Source organism: Odocoileus virginianus, chromosome 16, assembly GCF_023699985.2.
Source record: "Odocoileus virginianus isolate 20LAN1187 ecotype Illinois chromosome 16, Ovbor_1.2, whole genome shotgun sequence".
NCBI classification, from domain to species: Eukaryota; Metazoa; Chordata; class Mammalia; order Artiodactyla; family Cervidae; genus Odocoileus; species Odocoileus virginianus.
The window spans coordinates 2,674,929-2,701,258 of record NC_069689.1 but is presented as its reverse complement, the minus strand read 5'-3'; the positions used below and the strand labels follow the sequence as shown (position 1 = coordinate 2,701,258).

Below are 26,330 nucleotides of genomic sequence, written 5' to 3'. Positions count from 1 at the left end.
ACAGTCGAATTAAAACATTTATAAAAATACTTACACAAAGCTAAATTCCATGTTAACAGTAATTATAGGTAGGTAAATAATGCATTTTGAAAAATTCCTATGTACTGTATTGATACAAAATTATCAATTTCTATGATTCTTATATTGTTAGCTATTTTCTAAGAAACATAGAGTATCACTGAACAACTCTTAAATTATTAAAATATCAAAATATCATAAACCTTTTATTAATCTTTTTCTAATTGGAGTATAATTTTTTTACAATGTTGTGTTAGTTTCTGCTGTATGACGAAGTGATCAACTAAATGTATACATATATCGCCTCCCTCATGAGCCTCTGTCCCACCTGACCCCCACCCACCCCTCTACGTCATCACAGAGCACCAAGTTGAGCTTCCAGTGCTATATAGCAGGTTCCCACTAAGCTATCTAGTTTACACATGGTAGTGTATATATCCATAAATCCGTTTATACATTGAAATTATAAAACAGTATTAAATTCTTATTTCTATGTTTCTTATTAATATATATACTAAAATAAAGATATTTGTATACTATATTGTTGTTGTTTAGTCACTAAGTCATGTACAACTCCTTTGTGACCCCATGGACAATAGCCTGCCAGGTTCCTTCTGTCCATGGGATTTTCCAGGCAAGAATACTGGAAAGGGTTGCCATTTCTGCCTCCAGGGAATCTTCCCAACTCAGGTATCAAGCCCACATCTCCTGCATTGGCAGGCAGATTCTTTACCACTGAGCTACCAGGGAAGCCCATATTACATTGTAGTAGTTACTAAATATAGCTTTAGATAATCACAGAGATACATATGAACATGGATTTCTTCATAATAGAAGAGAATATAGAAGGTACTCAATAAATACATGTAAATGAACCAAAGTAAAGCTTACCACTTCTTCATCTGAAAGTTCACGCCCTTGGATGCTGCTATTTTCTCTCACAGCTTGCTGGTGTTTTTTTCCTTTAATGTGACTAAAAAGATACACCTCTGAAGAGATCTAAAAGCATAATATAAAAGCAATGTAATGAACACTTAATTATATCTTATTTTAAATATTATACATTCTATACAGTATATATATGCAACTTACAATCACTCTAGGATTTATATACTAGTCTTAAAAATATTTTCTTTAGAATAGAATTCTAAGACTCCTCTAGAAGACAGATGATAAAAAATGCATGTCATCAAAGCCAACCTTAAGAAGATATCATTTCTTCTAAGTATAAAGGGGCAAGTCTCAGCACTGAAAAATATTGCTTCACTTTTGTGGTCCTAATATCCCAAAATACTGACCTAGGTATCATTAGGCTAAAATATCATTAGTATCATTAGGTAAACATCCATCTGAGCAGCAACTGCATGCTTTGGTCCTTTGCATTGCTACTCCTAAATGCTGATACTGTTCCTGTACTATCTATACTTACTTTGCATGAAAATCATTAAAGAAATTCATGGTACTCAGCACATGCCTTGCATGACTTTTAAGACTAGAGAATATATTCCATAGTTTAATAACTTCAGTAATAAATTGTAACGTCTCATCACAACACTGATACTGACAACCTACCAAGACATTGCAGAGAGAACACTGCTTCTTTCTTTCATAAGGGGTTAATTTGGGGGCATAATCGGTATTTGCATGCCGTCCACTGCTTAACTCAGCAGCTTTTTCTTTTCTTTGTTCAATCTGTTCCATGTGTCTTCTAATGCTTTCATCATGCTGTAAATGAAATCAAAGTGTAAAAATATAGAAATTTATTCATTACACTGAGAACTTGAAAAAGCAGTATTTCTATTAAACTTTCTAAAATAATAGAATGTTTTAATTTAATATTGGACGCTGATGATAAGAATTTATATAAAGCCCTTTATCATCCCCTACATGCATAATAACATTTTCTAAAGGGTACTCCATGGAATTACACTGTGGGTTATTAATAAGCATTTTGCAGAAGAGTTTCTGTGGTCAAATAACTTTGGAAAATAGTTAAAGCTACTTACTGGCTCTAGGCTTGTCACTCTGCACTGATGTAATAAACCTAGATTATACTGAGCAACATTTTACATACCTTTTTGACCATAACATACATGAGAAGCACTTCGTGGAACATACTATGGGAAATGCTGCCCCACCGTAAAGACCAAGCTTATCCTCAGCAGAAAAGGCCCATCATGACACAGACCTCTACCCATATCATCTCCAACAACTTCCCAGAAAACAAAAAATAAACAAACCCAAAAACACTATTTCAGACTTTTGACTTCATGCTCATATCATTTTATACGGCTGGGTGCCATCCCACACATCCACCTATTCAACTCATCTTTTTTTAAAGATTCAGCTCAGAAATTATCCTCTAAAATTATTTCCCTGACTTCAGAAACCCTTCATGTTAGCTTATGTATTTTCCTCCTCTGTATTTTCATGACGCTCCATGATTACCTTTATCCATATAGAAATTATCTGATTAGCATCTGAATCTCACACTAGATTATGAGTTTCTTGAAACTTAGAACCATGTCTTACTCATCTCTGTATCCCCATGCCTACCACCAGATTCAATAAGTATTTGCTGCATTAGATTTAAACCAATGATAAAGTTCTAGAACAATACAAACAGTAAATAGGATCCTCTACTCTATGGAATTTACTACCTTTGTGAAACCCCAACATGTAAATAATTATGACATAATGTAAAATATTCACACTGCTAGAAACTACCAATGGCAAAGACTTTCTAGAAAATATTATCTCCAAAGCTATAATTATGCAATTCATAAGCACTGAAATAATATTTTATTTCTAAATTATTAGAGGTCTATAAATATTAAAAGTTTAATAGTTAATGTCCTTGAGTCATTAACAAATTACTTAGTAAAACCAACAAATGCTAAAATTCTTTACATTTTTTCCCTCAATGGCTTTATCTAATTAAAATAATTTGTTTTCAGGTAGTTGAGTTGGAAATGATCAAAGACAAACCACATAACTCCAAAAATTAGTAACACAAATTAATCCAATTTTTATACAATTAGTTTAAAAGAAAAAATATTAATCTCATGCTACATTAAAACAGCTCTAAAGTTTCAAAGTAAAATATATAATATTCCTACCTTGAGCTGGATTTTTTTCTGTAGCTCTTCCATAGCTTCCTGTTGAGCAGCTGTGAGTGCTGCCAATCGTTCTTCCCTGTCTCTGTAAGAAGATAGTAAAAATTATAAACTCAATGCTTATAGTAACAAATTTCATGCAGTTAGAAAAATATAATTAGGACACATAGGCATATGTATTTTAGAGCTTTTAAAATCATTTTTTCAGAGTGTCTACTAAGTTTTGGATATATTATTGCACATTAAACATTTGGGAAGCAACAGACATTGTTAGTTATACAAATATTAGGTTGATGAAAAAGTAATTGTGGCTTTGGACCATCAATTTTAAATAATTATAACTAGGCTCAAACACATCTTTATTAATCAAAATATGAACCATTAAAATCAATACATTTTTGCCAATGAGAAACATTTGTTTATTCCTGTAGTGCAAAAATCTGTGCTTTGGGATTCGATGAACGCCTGGAGAGCATTTTCTGCATTCTCTGTTTGTGGAAATGTTTACCCTGCAAAAGTTGTTGAGATGTTTGAAGAAGTGGTAGTCAGTTGATGAGAGATTGGGGAAATATGGTAGATGAGGCAAAACTTCATAGGCCAATTCGTTCAACTTTTGAAGCTTTGGTTGTGCGACATGCAGTCAGGTATCATCATGGATGGAGAAGAACTGGGCCCTTTCTGTTGACCAGTGCCAGCTGCAGGCACTGCAGTTTTCAGTCATCTCATCAATATGCTGAGAATACTGCTCAGATGTAATGGTTTCACCGGGATCCAGAAAGCTGTAGTGGATCAGACCGCCAATAAACCACCAAATAGTGACCATGACCTTTTTTGGTGCAAGTTTGGCTTTGGGAAGTGCTCTGGAGTTTCTTCTCAGTCCAACCACTGAGCTGGTCATTGTCTATCATTGACTAAAATCCCTTTTCATTGCACGTCACAATTTGATCAAGAAATGGGTTGCTGCTGTTGTGCAGAATAAGACAAGATGACACTTCAAAACAAGGTTTTTTGTTTTTTTTTTTTTGGTCACCTCACAAGGTACCCACTTATTGAGCTTTTTCACCTTTCCACTTTGCTTCAAATGCCAAGTGACCACAGAATGGTTAGTGTTGCACTCATCAGCAACTTCTTGTGTAGTTGTAAAAGGATCAGCTTCAACAAAGGCTCTCAATTGGGCATTGTCAACTTCCAATAGCTGGCCACTACACTCCTCATCTTCAAGGCTCTCAATCTCCATTGCAAAACTTCTTGAACTGCACTGTACATTTGTTAAGCAGTTTCTTGGACAAATGTGTTGATGTTGCAAGTTGTCTCTACTGCTTTACAATCTATTTTGCACTTTAATAAAAAAATTGCTTGAATTTACTTTTTGTCTAATGTCATTTCTATGGTCTAAAATAAATATAAAATAAACAGCAAGTGATAAATCATTAGAAAAAAACAAAGTGAGAAATGTGCATTAAAATGATGTATAACATAACCACATTTAAGAATGTATTCCAATATCAAAGGGAAAAGTTCAACAATGCAAAACTGCAATTACTTTTGCACCAACCTAATAGGCTTCTGGACCCAGGAATGGGTTTAAATACTAACTCTGGAACTGAGTGAAAGTCACTCAGTTGTGTCTGACTCTTTGCAACCCCAAGGACTACAGTCCAAGATAGCTCAGTTGGTAAAGAATCCACCTACAATGCAGGAGACCCCAGTTTGATTACTGGGTCGGGAAGATCCTCTGGAGAATACCCACTCCAGTATTCTGGCCTGGAGAATTCTAGGGACTGTGTAGTCCACGGGGTCGCAAAGAGTCAGATATGACTCAGCGACTTTCACTTTCACTTCATTGGAACTGTAATTTAATTATGGCACATTTAAAATATACATTTATCTCTTTTCCTGTATAAAAATCTATAAATTATTAAAGGGATAGAAAAGGCTAATATTCCCAAAGACAAAGAGAACAGGACAGGAAATGATCACAAACTTTGAGATGTCCAAAGAAGTAAGACAATATTTAGGAAAAAAGCAGTCAAATGAAGCTTTCTCTGAATGAAGCCTTATGTTGGATTTAGTAGACAAGGACTATAACAGCTATTATAAATATGTTATTAAGAATTAAAAGACAGTATGTCAACCTAAGGAAAAAATATCATGACAATGATTCAACAGATAGAGAATCTCAATAGAGAAAGATTTTTTTAAAAAACTTTCCAACAAAAGAAACTAGGAATCCTTAAACAAATGGCTGATTCGAGGGGTGCAGCAGGGAAAATATAAGATGAATTTGAAGCATCTTTCAGTGCCAGGAAGTAAGGATATACTCAAAAACCAAAATGAAGAAGTGTATTTAAGGCAAACGGGGGACAAATGAAAAAGCTCTCAATGTCCAAAGATGAACCAATTTGAGTAACAGAATAAATGCCATAATATTGATGTATAAATGACATATTGATATAAAACAGGAATTTAATAAATAGGAGAACAAATATCCTGTACAGAAGAAATGCACACAATATATGTAGGAATTCTTCTCTCAAGGAGGTAGAGAATAACTCCCCATCTCTTCAGCTTAGCCAGTGCTTAGTGACTTGCTTCCAAGGATGATAGTATATTGGAGATTTAAATTAAAATTAAAGTATACAATGGAGAAATCTAACAAAACTACCTTATCCAGGTGATTAAGACTAACAAAATCAGTAAAAACTCAAGATGATATCATGAACTTTTGACATTTGAAAAATGGTAATTCACATTCACCACTGTGGTCTTCCTCCCCAAAACCATAACCTCAATATAACCATGAGAAAAACATCAGACAAATCCTAATTGAGGAAAAGGCTACAAAATACCTGACCACTATTCAGTACTGTCAAGGTCATCAAAACCATGGAAAGCCTGAGAAACTGCTACAATTCAGAAGAACCTGAAGAGAAATGACAATTAAATATCTGAAGAAATAGTGGCCAAATACTTTCAAAATTTGATGAAAACACTAATGTAATAGGGTAGGATAATCATGAAGAAAAACAATCTAGACAAATCATAATGAAACTGGTGAAAAACCAAGTAAAAAATAAATTGATAACAAAACAAAAAAAACCTCACCATATACAGTGGCAAAACAGTATGATTAATGGCTGAATTTTCATCAAAAACAATAGTAAGAATATTCAAAGTACTGAAGGATTTAGCCAGTGGAATATGGCAAGAAAAAAAGAAATTAAAGGCATCCGTATTACAAAGCAAGAAGTATGGCAAGGACTATTTGTAGATGACATGAGCCTTTATGAAAATGTCCTAAAGAATAACAGCAGCAAAAAAGAAAACACTCATAGGAAAATTGGGCAAGATCATTAAAAAACTGTAAAATAAGGTAAATAAAAGAATTGATTGTATTTCTATACAATAGCAAAAATACTATCAAAAATGAAATAAAATAATTCCACTTTCAATGACCTCAAAAAGAGTACTTAATAAATTTAAGAAATGAACTTAATTTAAGAAACGAATTAAATGAATTACAAGATCCATTTTCTAAAAACTACAAAATATTGTTGAGAGAAATTAAAGCAGATACAGAGACACACACCATATTCATATATCATAATATACAATATTATAAAGGTGGCAATTCTCCCCACAGCAATCTACAGATTCAAGGCAGTTGCTATAAAAAAGATTGGAAGCTTTTTATTTTTAAGAAAATGATGAACATACCCTAAAAAATTATTTGGAAAGCAATTTTGAAAGAGGACAACAACACTTGAGTACTTATATTACTTGTTTTCAAAACCTGCTATAAAGTTACAGTAGTTAAAACAGTGTGGTGCTAAAGTAAGAAGAGACATCAAAAGAAAAGGATATCAAAAGAAAAGGAGAGAGTCCAGAAATAAACTGTCACATCTATGATTAATTGATCGTGAACAGGTAGCAAGGCAGTTCAACGGTTAAAAGCTAGACTCTTCAACAAATGGTGCTATGATAAATGAGTATCATAGGCAAATGAATAAATTTAGATTTTCCTTTTCATACTATATCTAAAAGTTACCTTAAAAGGATATAAAACCTAAATGTGTATCAAACTGAAAACCATAACATTTTGAAGAATATCTTATGACACGGGATATTAAAAAATTTCATAAACAAGATCAAAAAGTGCAAATCAATTTGGCCAATTAAATGCTTTGTCTTTGGGTCTTTTTAAAATTAATTAATTAATTTTAATTGGAGGATAATTTCTTTACAATATTGTGGCGGTTTCTGTCAGACACTGACATGAATCAACCACGGGTGCACTTGTCTCCCCATCCTGAACTCCCCTCCCACCCCCCAACCCCCACCCACCCCACCCCTCTGGGTTGTCCCAGAGCAACAGCTTTGAGTGTCCTGGTCTTTGAATCTTAAACAAGAGATATTAAAAAGTAGGAATGGCTAAGTGTCATTTATTATAATGAGAAAGACAACATACTAACTGGATTACTTCCATGAAAGGACCACTGCTATAGCTCCTATGACCTAGCCTTTGGTGTCTGACCAAGTCCAAACCTGGTCCTCTAACTTCCTGTCACTTTTCCTCGCAATATTTAAGTTAGCTAGTATCAAATTCTATTTCTTACAACTGAAAATATCTTGAAACATCAAGTTTCCCATCCAATAGAAATGTTCAAAAGGTTTCCATACTAAGTAGAGTGTCTTAATTCCTGGAAATCAAAATTCAGTAAAACATTTCTATATATGTGACTATTTCTAAAAAATCTACATGATAGTAAATAGCTTCAAAATTTGATCTGAATATGCACTCACTACAAAATGTTCATCAGGACCAAAAATAAAGATAGCAAATGAAATACCTAGCTCTTTCCCGGGCTGCATCTTCACGGGCTTTTTCCTTTTCTTGCCTCTGTTGTTCAATTCGGGCTTCTTGTTCTTTCCTCTTCATTAACAATTCTTCTACACGGGCCTGCCGTTCTGCTTCTAGAGCTCGCTTACGTTCCTAGTATCAGAAATGTTTTAAAAGATGTTAGAATTATGTGTAAGATGAAGATGATTAAAGGTGACACAGCTTGGACATAGACTTATATATTCAAGACAGACAAATACCTGACTTGTCATTATGTTTCTCAGAATTTAAACAAAAATCAAGTATCAATAATATCGGGCTTTCACATGTCATTTATTAGTGTTACAAAATAATTATAAGAATAAATGCTATTTTAAGCACTGAAACATGTTTATTACCATATGTAAAATAAATGTCCAGTCCAAGTACGATGCATGAAGCAGAGAACTCAAAGTCAGTGCTCTGAGACAACCCAGAGGGATGGGGTGGGGATGGAGGTGGGGGGTGGTTTTCAGGATGGGGGGACACGTGTGCACCCATGGCTGATTCATGTCAATGTATGGCAAAAACCATCACAATATTGTAATTATCCTCCAATTAAAATAAATTAATAAAAAATAAAGAATAAATGTTATTTTAGTAGATATTATATTATTTATATTCTGTGAGAATCTGATAAATATTTTATGTTTAATCACTTCTAAACCCTTGTGTTTAGATGGTTGTAGAAATAACAGAATATGATGAAGAAAGCATAATTAACAGAATTTATTTCTGAACTAAGCTTTCTTCTTAACTGAAGAAAAGCTTGTAGCCGGGCTTCCCAGGTGGCTCAGTGGTAAAGAATCTGCCTGCCAAGGTAGGAGCCACAGGAGATACGGGTTTAATCCCTGGGTGGGGAAGATCCCCTGGAGGAGGAAATGACAACCCACTCTAATATTCTTGTGGGGATAATCCCATAGACAGAGAAGCCTGATGAGTTATAGTCCATGGTGTTGCGAAGAGTCAGACATGACTGAGCAATTGAACATACACACATACACACACACACAGGCACAAGTTTGTGGCCAGGAGAAAGAGGCATTTTAATATAGCATAGTGGATAAGAGTGGATACTGCATTAGATTCTCTAATTTTGTTTCCTGATTCCATTATCTACTGTCGGGTGACTCTGGTCTAGTTACATAATAGATGTGAACTAGTTTTCTAGAAGACAAAAAAAAAAAATAGTACTTTTAAGTATACTGTAAAGAACGTATGAGATAATACATGAAAAGCACTTACCACAGGGGTTGGCATATACTAAATTCTCAGTAATTACTTATTATAATCATTATTAAGGTAGAAGATACTTCATTAAAACACTGTGATATACTTCCTGTATATATTTTTGCCTACTAGGAGTAGGTGAAATTTTCACCATATTACTAGATATACCAATGTATTTCTTTCAATTCATCCCCATTCTCTAGGTAGCTTACACAACATCTCCCTGGTCACACTCCTTATGATAAATAGAACACACTGATCTAGGCTCCAGTAACTACTACTTAGATAACTTTGAGCAAGTCATTTTACCTTAAAAAGACACACCATTTTTTGTGAGATTTAAATTATTAATATAGGTAAGCACTTAGCAAAGTGTTTAGTAAGTACGTAGTAAAGTGTTCAGTAAATGACTGCAGATAAAGCAGTTTCTGTCTCAAGAACACTGAGGAGAGAAGTAAGTAAATATTTCTAATAACTAACTAAACTCACAATGATAACTTAATCTCTACAAGAAGTTGTATGTATGCAGAGGGAAAAAACCTTTTTAAAGTAGTACCACCAAAGGGTACCTAATTCTTTCCTTTCTTTGTTTCTTTTTGGAGAGGGGACTGGGAGCTAGAGGAAAGGTACTGATTTCAGAGGAGTACGTCTGACAGACTACAAACTGTTAAAGGTATCCAAATAGATTTTAAACAGTCATTAATTTCTGAAATACTATTCATGGATTAATGTTACAGCTACCTCTCACTACTAAGCTAAGTATAATATGTAGCAACTTGTTTAGCTATTTATTATCTGAAAAACTGAAGAGTAAAAACAATCAAGTCCAGTATGGAAAATTTTCTCCAATAAAAATCATACATGAAAGTCTTCTCTTAACCTCAAATTTACTTGAAGTGTTTTTTTTTTTTAAATCTGCAGTATATCTGAAAACACAACTGCCACACTAAAACGTAAAAAGATAAAGCTTAAGTATAATTAAACCAGAACTTTTCATTTCATATTTTATAAAAACAAAATCTTATGGTCTTATAAATTAAACATACTAATATTATATAAAACAGTTACTTTTTATGTATATGCAATGTAACTAAGTTGTACACATAAATATTAATACAATGTCGACTTGTTGAATGTTTTTATGGATATAAGAAATACTCCAACATTGTACTAACAGAAATAATTGAATTTCAAAAAAAATCCAATCCTCTAATTTCTGTTTTTAATAAGTAGAAAAGAAAATTGGTAATTGTATAACCAATGAGTAAAACTAGTAAATTCAGTTAGTATTTTCCTTCCTAAAATATAAGTTTCCTAAACACAGGAAACTCTGCACTCCATAAAGGCATCTTGTACAGAGCACAAGTTTGATAAATACCTATTAAACAAATGAAGCATAAGTTTTAAAATAATATTCATCATAAATCTGTAAGCTTACAAATATAAAGTATAAACCTACAGCAACTGAACTGGAAAGACATCTACCTCTCAAGCCTTCTGAAACCTCTCAGACTCCCATATACTTTGTTTCACAGTCAAGGATATATTTATGGTGGCCAAAGAAAGGATTTTGTAACCCTGCCCTTTATGCCTGCAAATCAAAAGATTATGGCAAGAGGACAAGGCAGACTATCTAAGAAATTGGGCATTAAACTAATCTATCAATAATTTATATAACAAAAATGGCAAATTAAGAATGTACAATGGTAGCATTAACTTAGTATTTCACTTGCAAAAAAACTAAGAATCACAATTGCCTTTAACAATTAATTTTGGGAGTTTTTCAAGAGTAAAATTAAAGCAGATGGGGGCCTCTCTGAATTCTTCTCTGAGTTAGTATCTTACTATTACTGTATTTATATGTTTAGCTTTAGTGCCTAGCACATCTAGTAATGACTATACATTTAAATTTTCTTTTTAATTTTATATATTTATGTATATAAAACCCATAAATTTTCTACTATCAGTATACAGATTAAACTTATGTACATAGGTTTTAAATTTTCTATTGAACATTAAATCCATAAGAAATTTCAACATTTTAAAAAAGAAAATTCTGAGTAATCAAAAAATGTGTTAGTGATTACAAAAAATCCCTTACTACTTTCAGAAAAGACCTGCTTTCCTTTAAGCCTTAGTAAGTGTTCCAAATAATGAAATAAGAGTAATTTTTAAACAGAAAATAACTGCTGTATTTTCAAATCTGCAAAATAAATGTAGAAAAAGTAACCACAGAAGTCTATTCAAAAATATACACTATTACTCATATTTTCCCCCAAAATCCAGCTAAGAAGTCACCTCTTCCACAGAACTTTCCCTGACATTCCCCTCTCATTAACAGAGCTAATTATTCCCTATTCTGTGATACCGCTATAGCCTATACAGGTTTCTATTACATTTTCACACTGTTCTATTATTTACCATTAAGGCAAAGACCATTATTTATTTATTTCTGAATTACTAATGCATAATGGTTATTCAAAAGTAACAATTTTCAAAACGATTATTTGTATAAAATGGTCCCATTACAGAAAAAAAAAAACAGCAATAAAGCTGAAGAGATGGCACAAATTAAAAATTCAAATATCCTATTTCATTTACTCATCTAAGAATATTAGTTAGTGGACAACTTTAATTTTTAAATGATAATAATGAAACTTTTTACTGTCTCTTTGATAGGAAAAGCTAAATTTTCTCTAATAGTAACATCCTGTATTTTTAAACATAAGTTAGCTTGGCACTCAAGATTAAAATAAGACCCTGAACTCAAATCAAGCAGAGATTGGGTGAATATGGGACTGTTTGCTAGTACACAAAAACAGCATGAAATAACCAATAAACTTGAAAGCTGTATTGATATTTTAATCTTCTAAAACTACCAGTGAGATAAAGAAGCATAAAATATTAATAGCATCCCTAAGTTTTAACATAACAACAAAGCTCTTCATGATCAGGTCTATAACTCTACATGCTGTACTCGTTCATACCTCCTTCTGCATGGAATGCCTATTTCCACCATTTGCAACTATCTCATTACTCAAATGTTGGGTAAGGCATCATCTCCTCCAGAAAGCTTTTTCTTGACTTTCTCGTGTCTCAATTTGAGTAATGTGTTCTCCTTTGTGCTTCCAAAACGCTTTTACTGTTACACTTATCCTAATGGGTTAAGATTTATTTACATATACGTCTCTGCATTGTGATCAAAGACATATCTTTTTCATGTCCTTAAGCAAAGCTAATGGCAACCCACTCCAGTATTCTTGCCTGGAAAATCCCATAGACGGAGGAGCCTGGCAGGCTACAGTCCATTGGGTCACAAAGAGTTGAACACGACTAAGTGACTAACACACACACAAGCAAAGCTCAGCACATGGATAACAGCAATAATTCAATACATGGTCACTGAATGAATAAACAAACAAATATTAGTCTGATAGATAAAGTATGTGTCTGCATTCATTCTTGACCTTGAGGAAGATCTAAAATAGTTAAAAAACATCATTTATGTTTATGTGTTAACCCTTCTTCCCATTCTGAAAATGGTAGCTGACTTACGGTATGCTACAGAGGTTTAAGTACCCGATGATACTGCCCAATATACGACAGGCACTTCCTGTTATAAGCATAAAAATTGACCAGTTCCTTAAGGGTATATACACAGGTTCAAACACAATCCATTTTTAATAGACGAAAGGAACATATTCTTTCCCAACCTAATTAGAAAAGAATAGATAATAATCTGTCCAGAGCAATTTAGCTCTTCATCTGGTGAGACTAGAGATTCAAACTGACAAAGACACTGATAACGTTATCTGAAGAAGTACGCACTGCCTTTGCTATCAGACTTCCTGATTCCAAACCAATCTAGGACTGACTTCTTTTTTTATGCCCACAGCCTAGAAAATGGACAGTGCTCACAAATGCCTGCTGAATAAAATTCTACCTGAACAGCTTCATCACGTGCTTGCTTTTCTTCCTGTCTTCTCTGACGCTCTTCCTGTAACTCATTAAGCCTCTGCTCATATTCCTTCAATTTTGATAAAACATCATGGCGTTTGTTCTGGGCTTCGAGGGTATTTATAAAGGCAATTTCGTTTACCTTCAACAACAACATAACAACAAAAAAACACAGAAAGTGAGTTTCAAATTAGGCTCATTCTAAGGCACATCAGACACATCAGATTCTTAACACATCATGTTAAGAAATTTAACAGTCTTTATTTAATAATATAAACCAGTTGTATAAGGCATAGAACAAAAAATGAATGACTTACAGTCTTTTATTTCAATACTTATTCTCAAAATGGATAATAATCCAGTGTATATAACAAATCCAGAGGCCATAGTAAGAAGTGAAATAGAGTAAAGGCCTGCCATTGGAATTTTTTACTGAAATACAATTGATTTACAGCAAAGTGATTCAGTTATACATACATATATGTATTAATTCCCTGTGTTATACAATATGACCGTGTTATTCATCCATTCTATATATAATAGTTTGCATCTACTATCGGGCTAATAGTTACTACAGGGCTAACAGTTAGCCCCACATTCCCAATCCAATCCTCCCCTGTGCCCTCTCCCCTTGGCAACCACAAGTCTATTCTCCATGTCTGTGAGATTATTTCTGTTCTGTAGATAGGTTCCCTTGTGTTATATTTTAGATTCCAACATACAAGTGCTATCATATGGCATTTATCTTTTTCTGACTTACTTCACTCTATACGACAGTCTCTAGGTCCAACCACATTTCCACAAATGACCCAATTTCATTCCTTTTTATAGCTGAGTAATAGTCCATTGAATATATGTACCACATCTTCTTTATCCATTCATCAGTAGATGGAAATTAAGGTTACTTCCACGTCCTGGCTATTGTAAATAGTGCTGCAATGAACATCGGGATGCATGTATGTTTTTGAATTATCGTTTTCTCAGGGTATAGGCCCAGTAGTGGTATTGCTGAGTCATATGGTAGTTCTACCTTTAGATTTTTAAGGAACCTCCATACTGTTCTCTATCGTGACTGTATCAATTTACATTTGCACCAATAGTTCAAAATGGTTCCTTTTCCTTCACCCTCTCTCCATTATTATTTGAAGCATTTTTGATGATGGTCATTCTGATCCATGTGAAGTGATACCTCACTGTAGTTTTGATCTGCATTTCTCTAATAATTAGTGATGATGAACATCATATCATGTCCTTTTTGGCCATTTGTATGTCTTTTTTGGTGAAATGTCTATTTAGGTCTTATGCCCATTTTTTGACTGGGTTGTTTTTCTTTTTTTGGTATTGAGTAGCATGAGCTGTTTGTATATTTTGGAGATTAATTCCTTGTCAATTGCTTTGTTTGCAAATATTTTCTCCCATTCTGAGAGTTGGCTTTTCATCTTGTTTATAGTTACCTCTGCTTTGCAAAAGCTTTTAAGTTTAATTAGGTTCTTTTGTTTATTTTTGTTTTTATTTTCATTACTCAAGGAGGTGGGTCAAAAAGATGAGTGTTCTTCCTGTTTTCCTCTAAAAGTTTTATAGTGTCCAGTCTTACATTTAGGTCTTTATTCCATTTTGACTTTGCTTTTGTGCACGGTGTTAGGGAGTATTCTAATTTCCTTCTTTTGCATGCAGCTGTCCAGTTCTCCCAGCACTCCTTATTAAAGAAATGTCTTTTCTATATTGTATATTCTTGCCCCTGCCATATATTAGGTGACCATAAGTGCATGGGTTTATCTCTGGTCTTTCCACCCTGTTCCATTGATCTACATTTCTGGTTTTGTGCCAGTACCATACTGTCTTAGTTACTATACAAATCAATTTTCTTCAACATACACCAAATAAGTTATAATTAGGTACAAAGCACTGAACTACATATACTTCATCCTCAACTTTACATATATTGATTCTTAACAGTCAAGTTTTGCTAGAGAGTACAGTTTTTATGAATAAAGTACAGCTAATGAAAAAAGCTGGAAAATGTAAGTTGGGATCAAATGCCTCATTCTTGAAAGCCAGAAGGATGGCGTGCTATTGTAAAAAAGGCAGAGTGAAACCAGGAATTAAACACTGGAGCTGCTCTCTCTGACAGAAGTACAGACTCCAGGAATCCATGCTAAATGAAATAAAACCTATCACTAGATATGTTTCAAGCAAAGCAAGTGTCAAACTCACATGTGAATGAAGTTCTAAAAAAGATTTCCCAATCTCTATGCCATATAGCCACTTTCATAAGTAAATTAACAACATAATCATTTCTCAAACTAGACTAAAAGTATAAGACAAACAGGTATGCTCAAGGAAGATTAATCATACTGTATCAAGGGTCACATGTGAAGCATAATCAAGATGAAAGAAAAAGAAATGGGACCCTAATTCTCCAAACAAAATACATAAAATAAAATTCAGAGGGAAGAATGTGCAAAAACAGAAGAAAAAAATCCAATCTGTAATGCTGGTCAAATGGTCCAAAGTTTTAGTTAAACGAGTTGAATATGTTTGAAGACTCAGCAGTGGCCACAGGACTGGAAAAGGACAGTTTTCATTCCAATCCCAAAGAAAAGCAATGCCAAAGAATGCTCGAACTACCACACAATTGCATTCATCTCACATGCTAGTAAAGTAATGCTCAAAATTCTCCAAGCCAGGCTTCAGCAATACATGAACCATGAACTTTGAGATGTTCAAGCTGGTTTTAGAAGAGGCAGAGAAACCAGAGATCAAATTGCCAACATCCGCTGGATCATCGAAAAAGCAAGAAACTTCCAGAAAAACATCTATTTCTGCTTTATTGACTATGCCAAAGCCTTTGACTGTGTGGATCACAAACTGTGGAAAATTCTGAAAGATATGGGAATACCAGACCACCTGACCTGCCTCTTAAGAAACCTGTATGGAGGTCAGGAAGGAACAGTTAGAACTGGACATGGAACAACAGACTAGTTCCAAATAGGAAAAGGAGTACATCAAGGCTGTATATTGTCACCGTGCTTATTTCACTTATATGCAGAGTACATCATGAGAAAAGCTGAGCTGGAAGAAGCACAAGCTGGAATCAAGATTGCCAGGAGAAATATCAATAACCTCAGATATGCAGACGATACCACCCTTATGGCAGAAAATGAAGAGGAACTAAAAAGCCTCTTAATGAAAGTGAAGGAGGAGAGTGAAAAAGTTGGCTTATAGCTCAACATTCAGAAAACTAAGATCATGGCATCTGGTCCCATCACTTCATGGCAAATAGATGGGGAAACAGTAGAAACAGTGGCTGACTTTATTTTTGGGGGCTCCAGAATCACTGCAGATGGCGATTTCAGCCATGAAATTAAAAGATGCTTACTCCTTGGAAGGAAAGTTATGCGCAACCTAGACAGCATATTAAAAAGCAGAGACATTACTTTGCCAACAAAGGTCCGTCTAGTCAAGGCTATGGTTTTTCCAGTGGTCGTGTATGGATGTGAGAGTTGGATGATGAAGAAAGTTGAGTGTCGAAGAACTGATGCTTTTGAACTATGGTGTTAGAGAAGACTCTTGAGAGTCCCTTGGACTGCAAGGAGATCCAACCAGTCCATCCTAAAGGAGATCAGTTCTGGGTGTTCATTGGAAGGACTGATGTTGAAGCTGAAACTCCAATACTTTGGCTACCTGATGTGAAGAGCTGACTCACTGGAAAAGACCCTAATGCTGGGAAGGATTGGGGGCAGGAGGAAAAGGGGACCGACAGAGGATGAGATGGCTGGATGCCATCATCAACCCGATGAACATGGGTTTGGGAAGACTCTGGGAGTTGGTGATGGACAGGGGGCCCTGGTGTGCTGCGATTCATGGGGTCGCAAAGGGTCGGACACAACTGAGCGACTGAACTGAACTGAACTGATAACATACAGCATAGTGATAACAGTTAACAATACTATAACATATACTTGGAATTTGCTTAGAAGGTAGATTTGAAATCTTAACACACACACATAGAATAACTAACAAGTAACAGATGCTTCAATTAGCTGAATGTAGTGGTTATATCAAAATATATATGTACATCAAAATATCAAGTTGTATACCTTAATATATATAATTTTGATAGTCAAGGTATCTCAATAAAACCATAAGTAAGTAAATAAATAAGACATTTCCCGAAAATTACTGGAATAAAACATAACCAATGAAGAAGCAGAAAATTTCTTAGGCAAATTCTGTAATGTAAGAGAAGTCAACATGCACTTGGATTTAAAGGTGCAAAAAAAATGATAAAATGATATAACGATAAAATAAAGGAAGACAAGAAAGTTAAGGAAACTTAGGAAAAGGTAACATGATCACAGAATTAACTCAGTTAATTAAGCATGAAAACAGAACAAAGATGGTAAAAAAATCAAATCACTAATGGAGGAAAGGCTGGTTACAATCACAGTTACTGTGAACTTTAAAAATATAAAATTTATATATAAGTAATAACTTTTGAACACGGAGAACAAGTTAAGATGACCTAACATAAAAATAACATCTATATTAAGAAAGTCAAAAGAAAATATTCTAATATATTGGGTTGGCCAAAAAGTTAATTCAGTTTTTTTCATAAGATGGCTCTAGTAGTGCTTAGTTGTCTTTAACTTCATTTGAAACAATTTTGTTAGATTATATTGTGATAGGTGTCATATCAATGTGTATTTGAAAAAGACAAAATTGATGAATTTTTACAGAGCCATTTTAATGTTGAAGATGGAAGAAAAAAGCAACATATTCAGCATATTATTATTTCAAGAAAGGTAAAAAGAGAACTGAAACACAAAAAATGATTTGTGCAGTGTATGGAGAAAGTGATGTGACTAAACAAACATGAAGAAGCAGCCACTCTTTGATATATGTGGAATCAAATTTTGTGATCATAAGAATCATGTGGACGGCTTACTACAAACAAGAAAACTCCTCAGAGGTCACTCTAGCATTACTGGAAAAAAACCTGTAAAGCCTGGAAATCTCTCTTTTTAACAATTCAGATGACTGTTATAATCAGGCAAGACTGGGAAATATTAGCATGTGAAAAAAACCAAAGGTTGGAGGAGGTTTTGTTTCATAGATTAAAATGTCTGGGGATAAAAATAACTGATAATGTTCCACACAAACTGTTAAGATATTTATGTAATTACACTAAGAACAATTCATTCATAAAACATTTAAATGAGAGGAAAAAAAACTAGATTGTCTATTTTTATCTTCTTTGTATATGTAATACATTTCAAAATAGGATTTCAGAGATTATCGAAGAGAAAGCAATGAAAGTTAAGAGAACCAATAGGACAGATATTGGTAGTAGGGTTTTAAAGAAGTATTTCATATTAGCAAAAATAGTATACACTCATCTTAGTTAACTGGGATTATTAAGAATGTTTTAAACTGCAAATGGCAGCTGATATCTTTATGTAAACACAACCAGCAGTTGATCATTTATCTTGACAGAAACTACTTAGAACTATAGCTTGTGTTATTATGTTTACAGGAGTCACTTGGTTTGCTGCATGCTAAGTCGCTTCAGTCATGTCTGACTCTTTGCGACTCTATGGACTATAGCCCACCAGGTCCCTCTGTCCATAGGATTCTCCAGGCAAGAATACTAGAGTGGGTTGCCATGCCCTCCTCCAGAGGATCTTCCTGACCTCTGGCTTAATGAGATTATAATGAAAATAAATATATTAAGCAATTAGACAAATAAAAATTCATAAAAGTCATATGAAAAAAAGACCACAAAATGAGAATACTGAACAAATAATAAGAATAGTGGTAAAAGCACAGGCTTTGGAACAACAAACAACAGGATTTTAATTCTGGCTGTGACCATCAACAATTTGCTTTCAGATTGCTCCTCTAAAATATAAAAACAATACACAGTTCAGAATGTCCATTTCCAACTATAATGGAGTAAGAGGGTCCAGATGTACCTTTCTACCTTAAACAACTAAAAAATTAGACAAAAATATATAAATTACATGAATAATGTAATACACCAAATAGCAAAAAAACAAAGGAGATATCCACATTATTCTGGCAACAGATGCAGAAAAAGTGCTTGACAAAATACAGTATCCTTCAGGATAAAAGCACTCAACAAACTAGGAAAATCAAAACCCCTCACAAATACTGATCCAACAATGCTTAAAAATTTTAGCAAACCAAGCTCTCCAAAATATAAAAATGTTTTCATATCATGACCATGTGAGGTTTATCCTAGAACTACACACTTTGGTATTTGAAAATCAAGTACTGAAAATTCACCATTTAAAAATCTTATTAAAAAACCACTACAATATGGTAAAGTAATTAGCCTCCAACTAATAAAAATAAATGAAAAAAAAATCTTATAAAAGCGTAACATTATCTCAATAAATGCAGAAAAAGCAAGCAACCAAATTCAAACTCCATGGTAAAAAAAATTAGTAACTAGGAATAGAAAGGAAGTTCCTCAATCTAATAAAGAACATCTCTGAAAGATCCACAGCTAATATTATACTTAATGGTGAAAGACTGAATGCTTTCTTTTTAAAACTGGGAACATGGCAATGATGTGAGCTGTCATCACAACTAGTCAATATTGTCCTAAAATAGCAAAAATATTTTAGAAGAAAATACAACTTAAGGATTTATACTTTCTGATTGCATGACTTATAAAGGTAGAGTAATAAAGTGTTATTGGTCTAAAAATAGGCATACAGTTAAATGTAACAGACCAGAAAATCAGAAACAAACCCACACATGTATGGCCAACTGCTTTTCAACAAATATCCAAGGCAATTCATTATATAAAAGATGGCCTCTTTGACAATGATAATGGAACATTAGATATCTATATAAAAAAAATGAACCACAACTTTATTTCACACCATATATAAAATTTAACTCAAAATGGAAAAGATATCATCATAAAATTGAAAACATCTAGAGAAAACTTAAGGGAAAATTTTAGTGATCTTAAATTTACATAATGTTTTTTTTCTCATTTATTGTTATTAGTTGGAGGCTAATTACTTTACAATATTGTAGTGGTTTCTGCCATACACTGACATGAATCAGCCATGGATTTACACATGTTCCCCATCCCGATCCCCCCTCCCGCCTCCCTTCCCATCCAATCCCTCTGGGTCTTCTCAGTGCACCAGCCCTGAGCACTTGTCTCACATCCAACCTGGGCTGGTGATCTGTTTCACCCTTGATAGTATACTTGTTTCAATGCTATTCTCTCAGAACATCCCACCCTCGCCTTCTCCCACAGAATCCCAAAGTCTGTTCTGTACATCTGTGTCTGTTTTTCTGTTTAAAAGGGATAAAAAACACAAAGTATAGGAAAAAAGTCAATATATTGGACCTTTCCAATTTTTAAAGCTTCAAAAGACACTTTTAAGAAAATAAAAAGGTCATCCATAGACTGAGAAAAAACATTTGCAAAACATAGATGCTAATATCTAAAATATAAAAAATCTTTTAAAAAATCCTGCTATTTCCTACAACATGGATGAACATTGAGGGTACTATACTAAAGTGAAATAAGCCAGATAGAGAAAGAAAAATACTGTATCATAGCACTTATATTTGGAATATAAAAGAAAAAATCAAACTCATCAAAACAGATTTTTCTTTCTGTAGCTGATTTCCAGTTTGCTAACAACTGTGGTTAGCAAAAATGCTTGATATAGTTTCTATCCTCTTATATTTGTTATGACTTGTTTTATGGTCTAGTATGTGAGCTATCCTGGAGAACATTCCATGTGCACTTGAAGAGAATGTGTATTCTGCTGTTTTTGAATATGATGTCCTGTATATATCTATTAAGCCAACTGGTCTACAGGATCAAAAAGCATCATTGTTTTACTGAATTTCTATTTAGATATGGAACAAACTGAAAGGCTCATCAACAGATGAATGACTAAAGAAGATGTGTGAGGTGTGTATGTGTATAATGGAGTATTACTCAACCATAAAAAAAATGAAATTCTGCCATTTACAGTAACATGGATGAACCTAAAGAACATTATGTTCAGTGAAATAAGTCAGACAAAGAAAGACAAATACTATATGATATCACTTCTATGAGGTATCTAAAAAAAATAATACAAATGAATATACATGCAAAACAGAAACAGATACAGAAAACAAACTAGTGGTAACCAAAGAGAAGGGGGAGGGGAAGGGGAAATTGGGGGTACAGAATTAACACAAATTACTATGTATAAAATATAGAAGCAAATTTTATATATTATTATAGGAAATCACAGTCATTATCATTCAACAACTAACAATGGAGTATAATCTGTAAAAACACTTAATCAATATATTGCATACATGAAACTAATGTAATAGTCTAAATCAATTATACTTCAATTTGAATGTGGCTTTCTAGAGAATAGCAAAGAGAGATAAGAAAGCCTTCCTCAGCGATCACTGCAAAGAAACAGAGGAAAACAACAGAATGGGAAAGACTAGAGAACCAAGGGAACATTTTATACAAAGACGGGCTCAATAAAGGACAGAAATGGTATGGACCTAACAGAAGCAGAAGATATTAAGAAGAGGTAGCAAGAATACACAGAAGAACTGTACAAAAAAGATCGTCACGACCCAGATAATCACGATGATGTGATCACTCACCTAGAGCCAGACGTCCTGGAATGTGAAGTCAAGTGGGCCTAGGAAGCATCACTATGAACATAGCTAGTGGAGGTGATGGAATTCCAGTTGAGCTACTTCAAATTCTAAAAGATGATGCTGTGAAAGTGCTACACTCAATATGCCAGCAAATTTGGAAAACTCAGCAGTGGCCACAGGACTGGAAAAGGACAGTTTTCATTCCAATTCCTAAGAAAGGCAATGCCAAAGAATGCTCAAACTATGGCACAATTGAACTCATCTCACACGCTAGTAAAGTAATGCTCAAAATTCTCCAAGCCAGGCTTTAGCAATACATGAACCGTGAACTTTCAGATGTTCAAGCTGGATTGAGAAAAGGCAGAGGAACCAGAGATCAAACTGCCAACATCCACTGGATCATCGAAAACGCAAGAAACTTCCAGAAAAACATCTATTTCTGCTTTATTGACTATGCCAAAGCCTTTGACTGTGTGGATCACAATAAACCGTGGGAAATTCTGAAAGAGATGGGAATACCAGACCACCTGACCTGCCTCTTGAGAAACCTGTATGCAGGTCAGGAAGGAACAGTTAGAACTGGACATGGAACAACAGACTAGTTCCAAATAGGAAAAGGAGTACATCAAGGCTGTATATTGTCACCATGCTTATTTCACTTATATGCAGAGTACATAATGAGAAATGCTGAGCTGGAAGAAGCACAAGCTGGAGTTAAGATTGCCGGGAGAAATATCAATAACCTCAGATATGCAGACGACACCATCCTTATGGCAGAAAGAGAAGAAGAACAAAAGAGCCTCTTGATGAAAGTGAAAGAGGAGAGTTGAAAAGTTGGCTTAAAGCTCAACATTCAGAAAACTAAGATCATGGCACCTGGTCCCATCACTTCATGGCAATAGATGGGGAAACAGTGGAAACAGTGGCAACAGTGGCTGACTTTATTTTTTTTGGTTCCAGAATCACTGCAGATGGTGATTGCAGCCATGAAATTAAAAGACGTTTACTCCTTGGTAGGAAAGTTATGACCAACTTAGACAGCATATTAAAAAGCAGAGACATTACTTTGCCAACAAAGGTCCGTCTAGTCAAAGCTATGGTTTTTCCAGTGGTCGTGTATGGATGTGAGAGTTGGATGAAGAAACCTGAGCACCGAAGAATTGATGCTTTTGAACTGTGCTGTTGGAGAAGACTCTTGAGAGTCCCTTGGACTGCAAGTAGATCCAACCAGTCCATCCTAAAGGAGATCAGTCCTCGGTGTTTATTGGAAGGACTGATGTTGAAGCTGAAACTCCAATACTTTGGCCACCTGATGCAAAGAGCTGACTCATGTGAAAAGACCCTGATGCTGCAAAAGATTGAAGGCAAGAAGAGAAGAGGACAACGGAGGATGAGATGATTGGATGGCATAACCGACTCAATGGACATGAGTTTGGGTAAACTTCAGGAGTTGGTGATGGACAGGGAGGCCTGGCGTGCTGTGGTTTATGGGGTCGCAAAGAGCCAGGACATGGCAGAGTGACTGAACTGAACTGAAACTTCAATTAAAAAAAAAAAAACCTCAAAGAAAGAGAGAGTAGAAAATTATTCCCCAGGGGCGAGAAGGAGACAGACAGAAATAGGAAGAGATTGGTAAAAGGATACAAACTTTCAGTTATACAATGAACAAGACCAGAGCATCTAATGTATAATATGGTAACTATAGTTGATAACACTGTATTGTATAATTAAAATATGATATGGGAAAACTTAAATGTTCACACACACACACAAAAGATAAATATGTGAGGTGATGAATATGTTAATTAACTCAATGAGGGGAATTCTCTCACAATGTGTATATATATATATATATATATATAAAAAATCATCATGTAAGTATCTATTTCACGTTAATTATATCTCAAAAAAGCTAAAAGAAACCTGTTTGAATAACAATAAAACAATCTAACTTTTAAAAATCAACAGGTATCTATTTGACTTTTTTCTTGTTTCTTGAGGTAGGCCTGTAATGCTATGAATCTTCCCCTTAGCACTGCTTTTACAGTGTCCCATAGGTTTTGGGTTGTTGTGTTTTCATTTTCATTCATTTCTATGCATATTTTGACTTCTTTTTTGATTTCTTCTATGATTTGTTGGTTATTCAGAAGCGTGTTGTTTAGCCTCCATATGTTTGAATTTTTATTAATTTTCTTCCTGTAATTGAGATCCAATCTTATTGCACTGTGGTCAGAAAAAATGACTGGAATGATTTCAATTTTTTTGAATTTTCCAAGACTAGATTTATGGCCCAGGATGTGATCTATTCTGGAGAAGGTTCCATGTGCACTTGAGAAAAAGAAAAAAGTCAAGTAAATAACCTAACTCTACATCTAAAGCAACTAGAGAAGGAAGAAATGAAGAACCCCAGGGTTAGTAGAAGGAAAGAAATCTTAAAAATTAGGGCAGAAATAAATGCAAAAGAAACTAAAGAGACCATAGCAAAAATCAACAAAGCTAAAAGCTGGTTTTTTGAAAAAATAAACAAAATTGACAAACCATTAGCAAGACTCATTAAGAAACAAAGGGAGAAGAACCAAATTAACAAAATTAGAAACAAAAATGGAGAGATCACAATAGACAACACTGAAATACAAAGGATCATAACAGACTACTACCAGCAGCTCTATGCCAATAAAATGGACAACTTGGAAGAAATGGACAAGTTCTTAGAGAAGTATAACTTTCCAAAACTGAACCAGGAAGAAATAGAAGATCTTAACAAACCCATCACAAGCAAGGAAATCGAAACTGTAATCAGAAATCTTCCAGCAAACAAAAGCCCAGGACCAGATGGCTTCACAGCTGAATTTTACCAAAAATTTAGAGAAGAGCTAACACCTATCTTACTCAAACTCTTTCAGAAAATTGCAGAAGAAGGTAAACTTCCAAACTCATTCTATGAGGCCACCATCATCCTAATTCCAAAACCAGACAAAGATGCCACAAAAAAAGAAAGCTACAGGCCAATATCACTGATGAACATAGATGCAAAAATCCTTAACAAAATTCTAGCAAACAGAATCCAACATATTAAAAAAATCATACACCATGACCAAGTGGGCTTTATCCCAGGAATGCAAGGATTCTTTAATATCCGCAAATCAATCAATGTGATACACCACATTAACAAATAGAAAGATAAAACCATATGATTATCTCAATAGATGCAGAAAAAGCCTTTGACAAAATTCAACACCCATTTATGATTAAAACTCTCTAGAAAGCAGGAATAGAAGGAACATACCTCAACATAATAAAAGCTATATATGACAAACCCACAGCAAGCATTACCCTCAATGGTGAAAAGTTGAAAGCATTTCCCCTAAAATCAGGAACAAGACAAGGGTGCCCACTCTCACCACTACTATTCAACATAGTTTTGGAAGTGTTGGCCACAGCAATCAGGGCAGAAAAAGAAGTAAAAGGAATCTAGATAGGAAAAGAAGAAGTGAAACTCTCACTGTTTGCAGATGACATGATCCTCTACATAGAAAACCCTAAAGACTCTACCAGAAAATCACTAGAGCTAATCAACAAATATACTAAAGTTGCAGGATATAAAATTAACACAGAAATCTCTTGCATTCCTATACACTAACAATGAGAAAACAGAGAAATTAAGGAAACAATACCATTCACCATTGCAACAAAAAGAATAAAATACTTAGGAGTATATCTACCTAAAGAAACAAAAGACTTATACATAGATAACTATAAATCACTGATGAAAGAAATCAAAGAGGACACAAACAGATGGAAAAATATACCGTGTTCATGGATTGGAAGAATCAATATTGTCAAAATGGCTATACTACCCAAAGCAATCTATAGATTCAATGCAATCCCTATCAAGCTACCAACGGTATTTTTCACAGAACTAGAACAAATAATTTCACAAGTTGTATGGAAATACAAAAAACCTCGAATAGCCAAAGTAATCTTGAGAAAGAAGAATGGAACTGGAGGAATCAACCTGCCTGACTTCAGACTCTACTACAAAGCCACAGTCATCAAGACAGTATGGTACTGGCACAAAGACAGAAATATAGATCAATGGAACAGAATAGAAAGCCCAGAGATAAATCCACGAACCTATGGACACCTTGTCTTCGACAAAGGAGGCAAGGATATACAATGGAAAAAAGACAACCTCTTTAACAAGTGGTGCTGGGAAAACTGGTCAACCACTTGTAAAAGAATGAAACTAGAACACTTTCTAACACCATACACAAAAATAAACTCAAAATGGATTAAAGATATAAATGTAAGACCAGAAACTATAAAACTCCTAGAGGAGAACATAGGCAAAACACTCTCCGACATGAATCACAGCAGGATCCTCTATGACCCACATCCCAGAATTTAATAAACAAATGGGACCTAATGAAACTTAAAAGCTTTTGCACAACAAAGGA

At 34.3% G+C, this 26,330-nt stretch overlaps 1 protein-coding gene across 8 annotated transcripts in view; it reads right to left on the bottom strand.

The window, feature by feature from the left end:
- Window positions 1–26,330, bottom strand: part of SCAPER (S-phase cyclin A associated protein in the ER) — a 400,938-nt gene that overhangs the window by 256,052 nt on the left and 118,556 nt on the right. For all 8 annotated transcript variants that reach the window (XM_020886983.2, XM_020886986.2, XM_020886987.2 and 5 more), the window contains 5 exons: window positions 13,187–13,342; window positions 7,985–8,127; window positions 3,138–3,219; window positions 1,591–1,743; window positions 910–1,017 (listed from right to left, as the gene is read on the bottom strand). In XM_020886983.2, coding sequence (XP_020742642.2) covers window positions 910–1,017; window positions 1,591–1,743; window positions 3,138–3,219; window positions 7,985–8,127; window positions 13,187–13,342 — 642 coding nt within the window. The remainder of the gene's footprint in view (window positions 1–909; window positions 1,018–1,590; window positions 1,744–3,137; window positions 3,220–7,984; window positions 8,128–13,186; window positions 13,343–26,330) is intronic.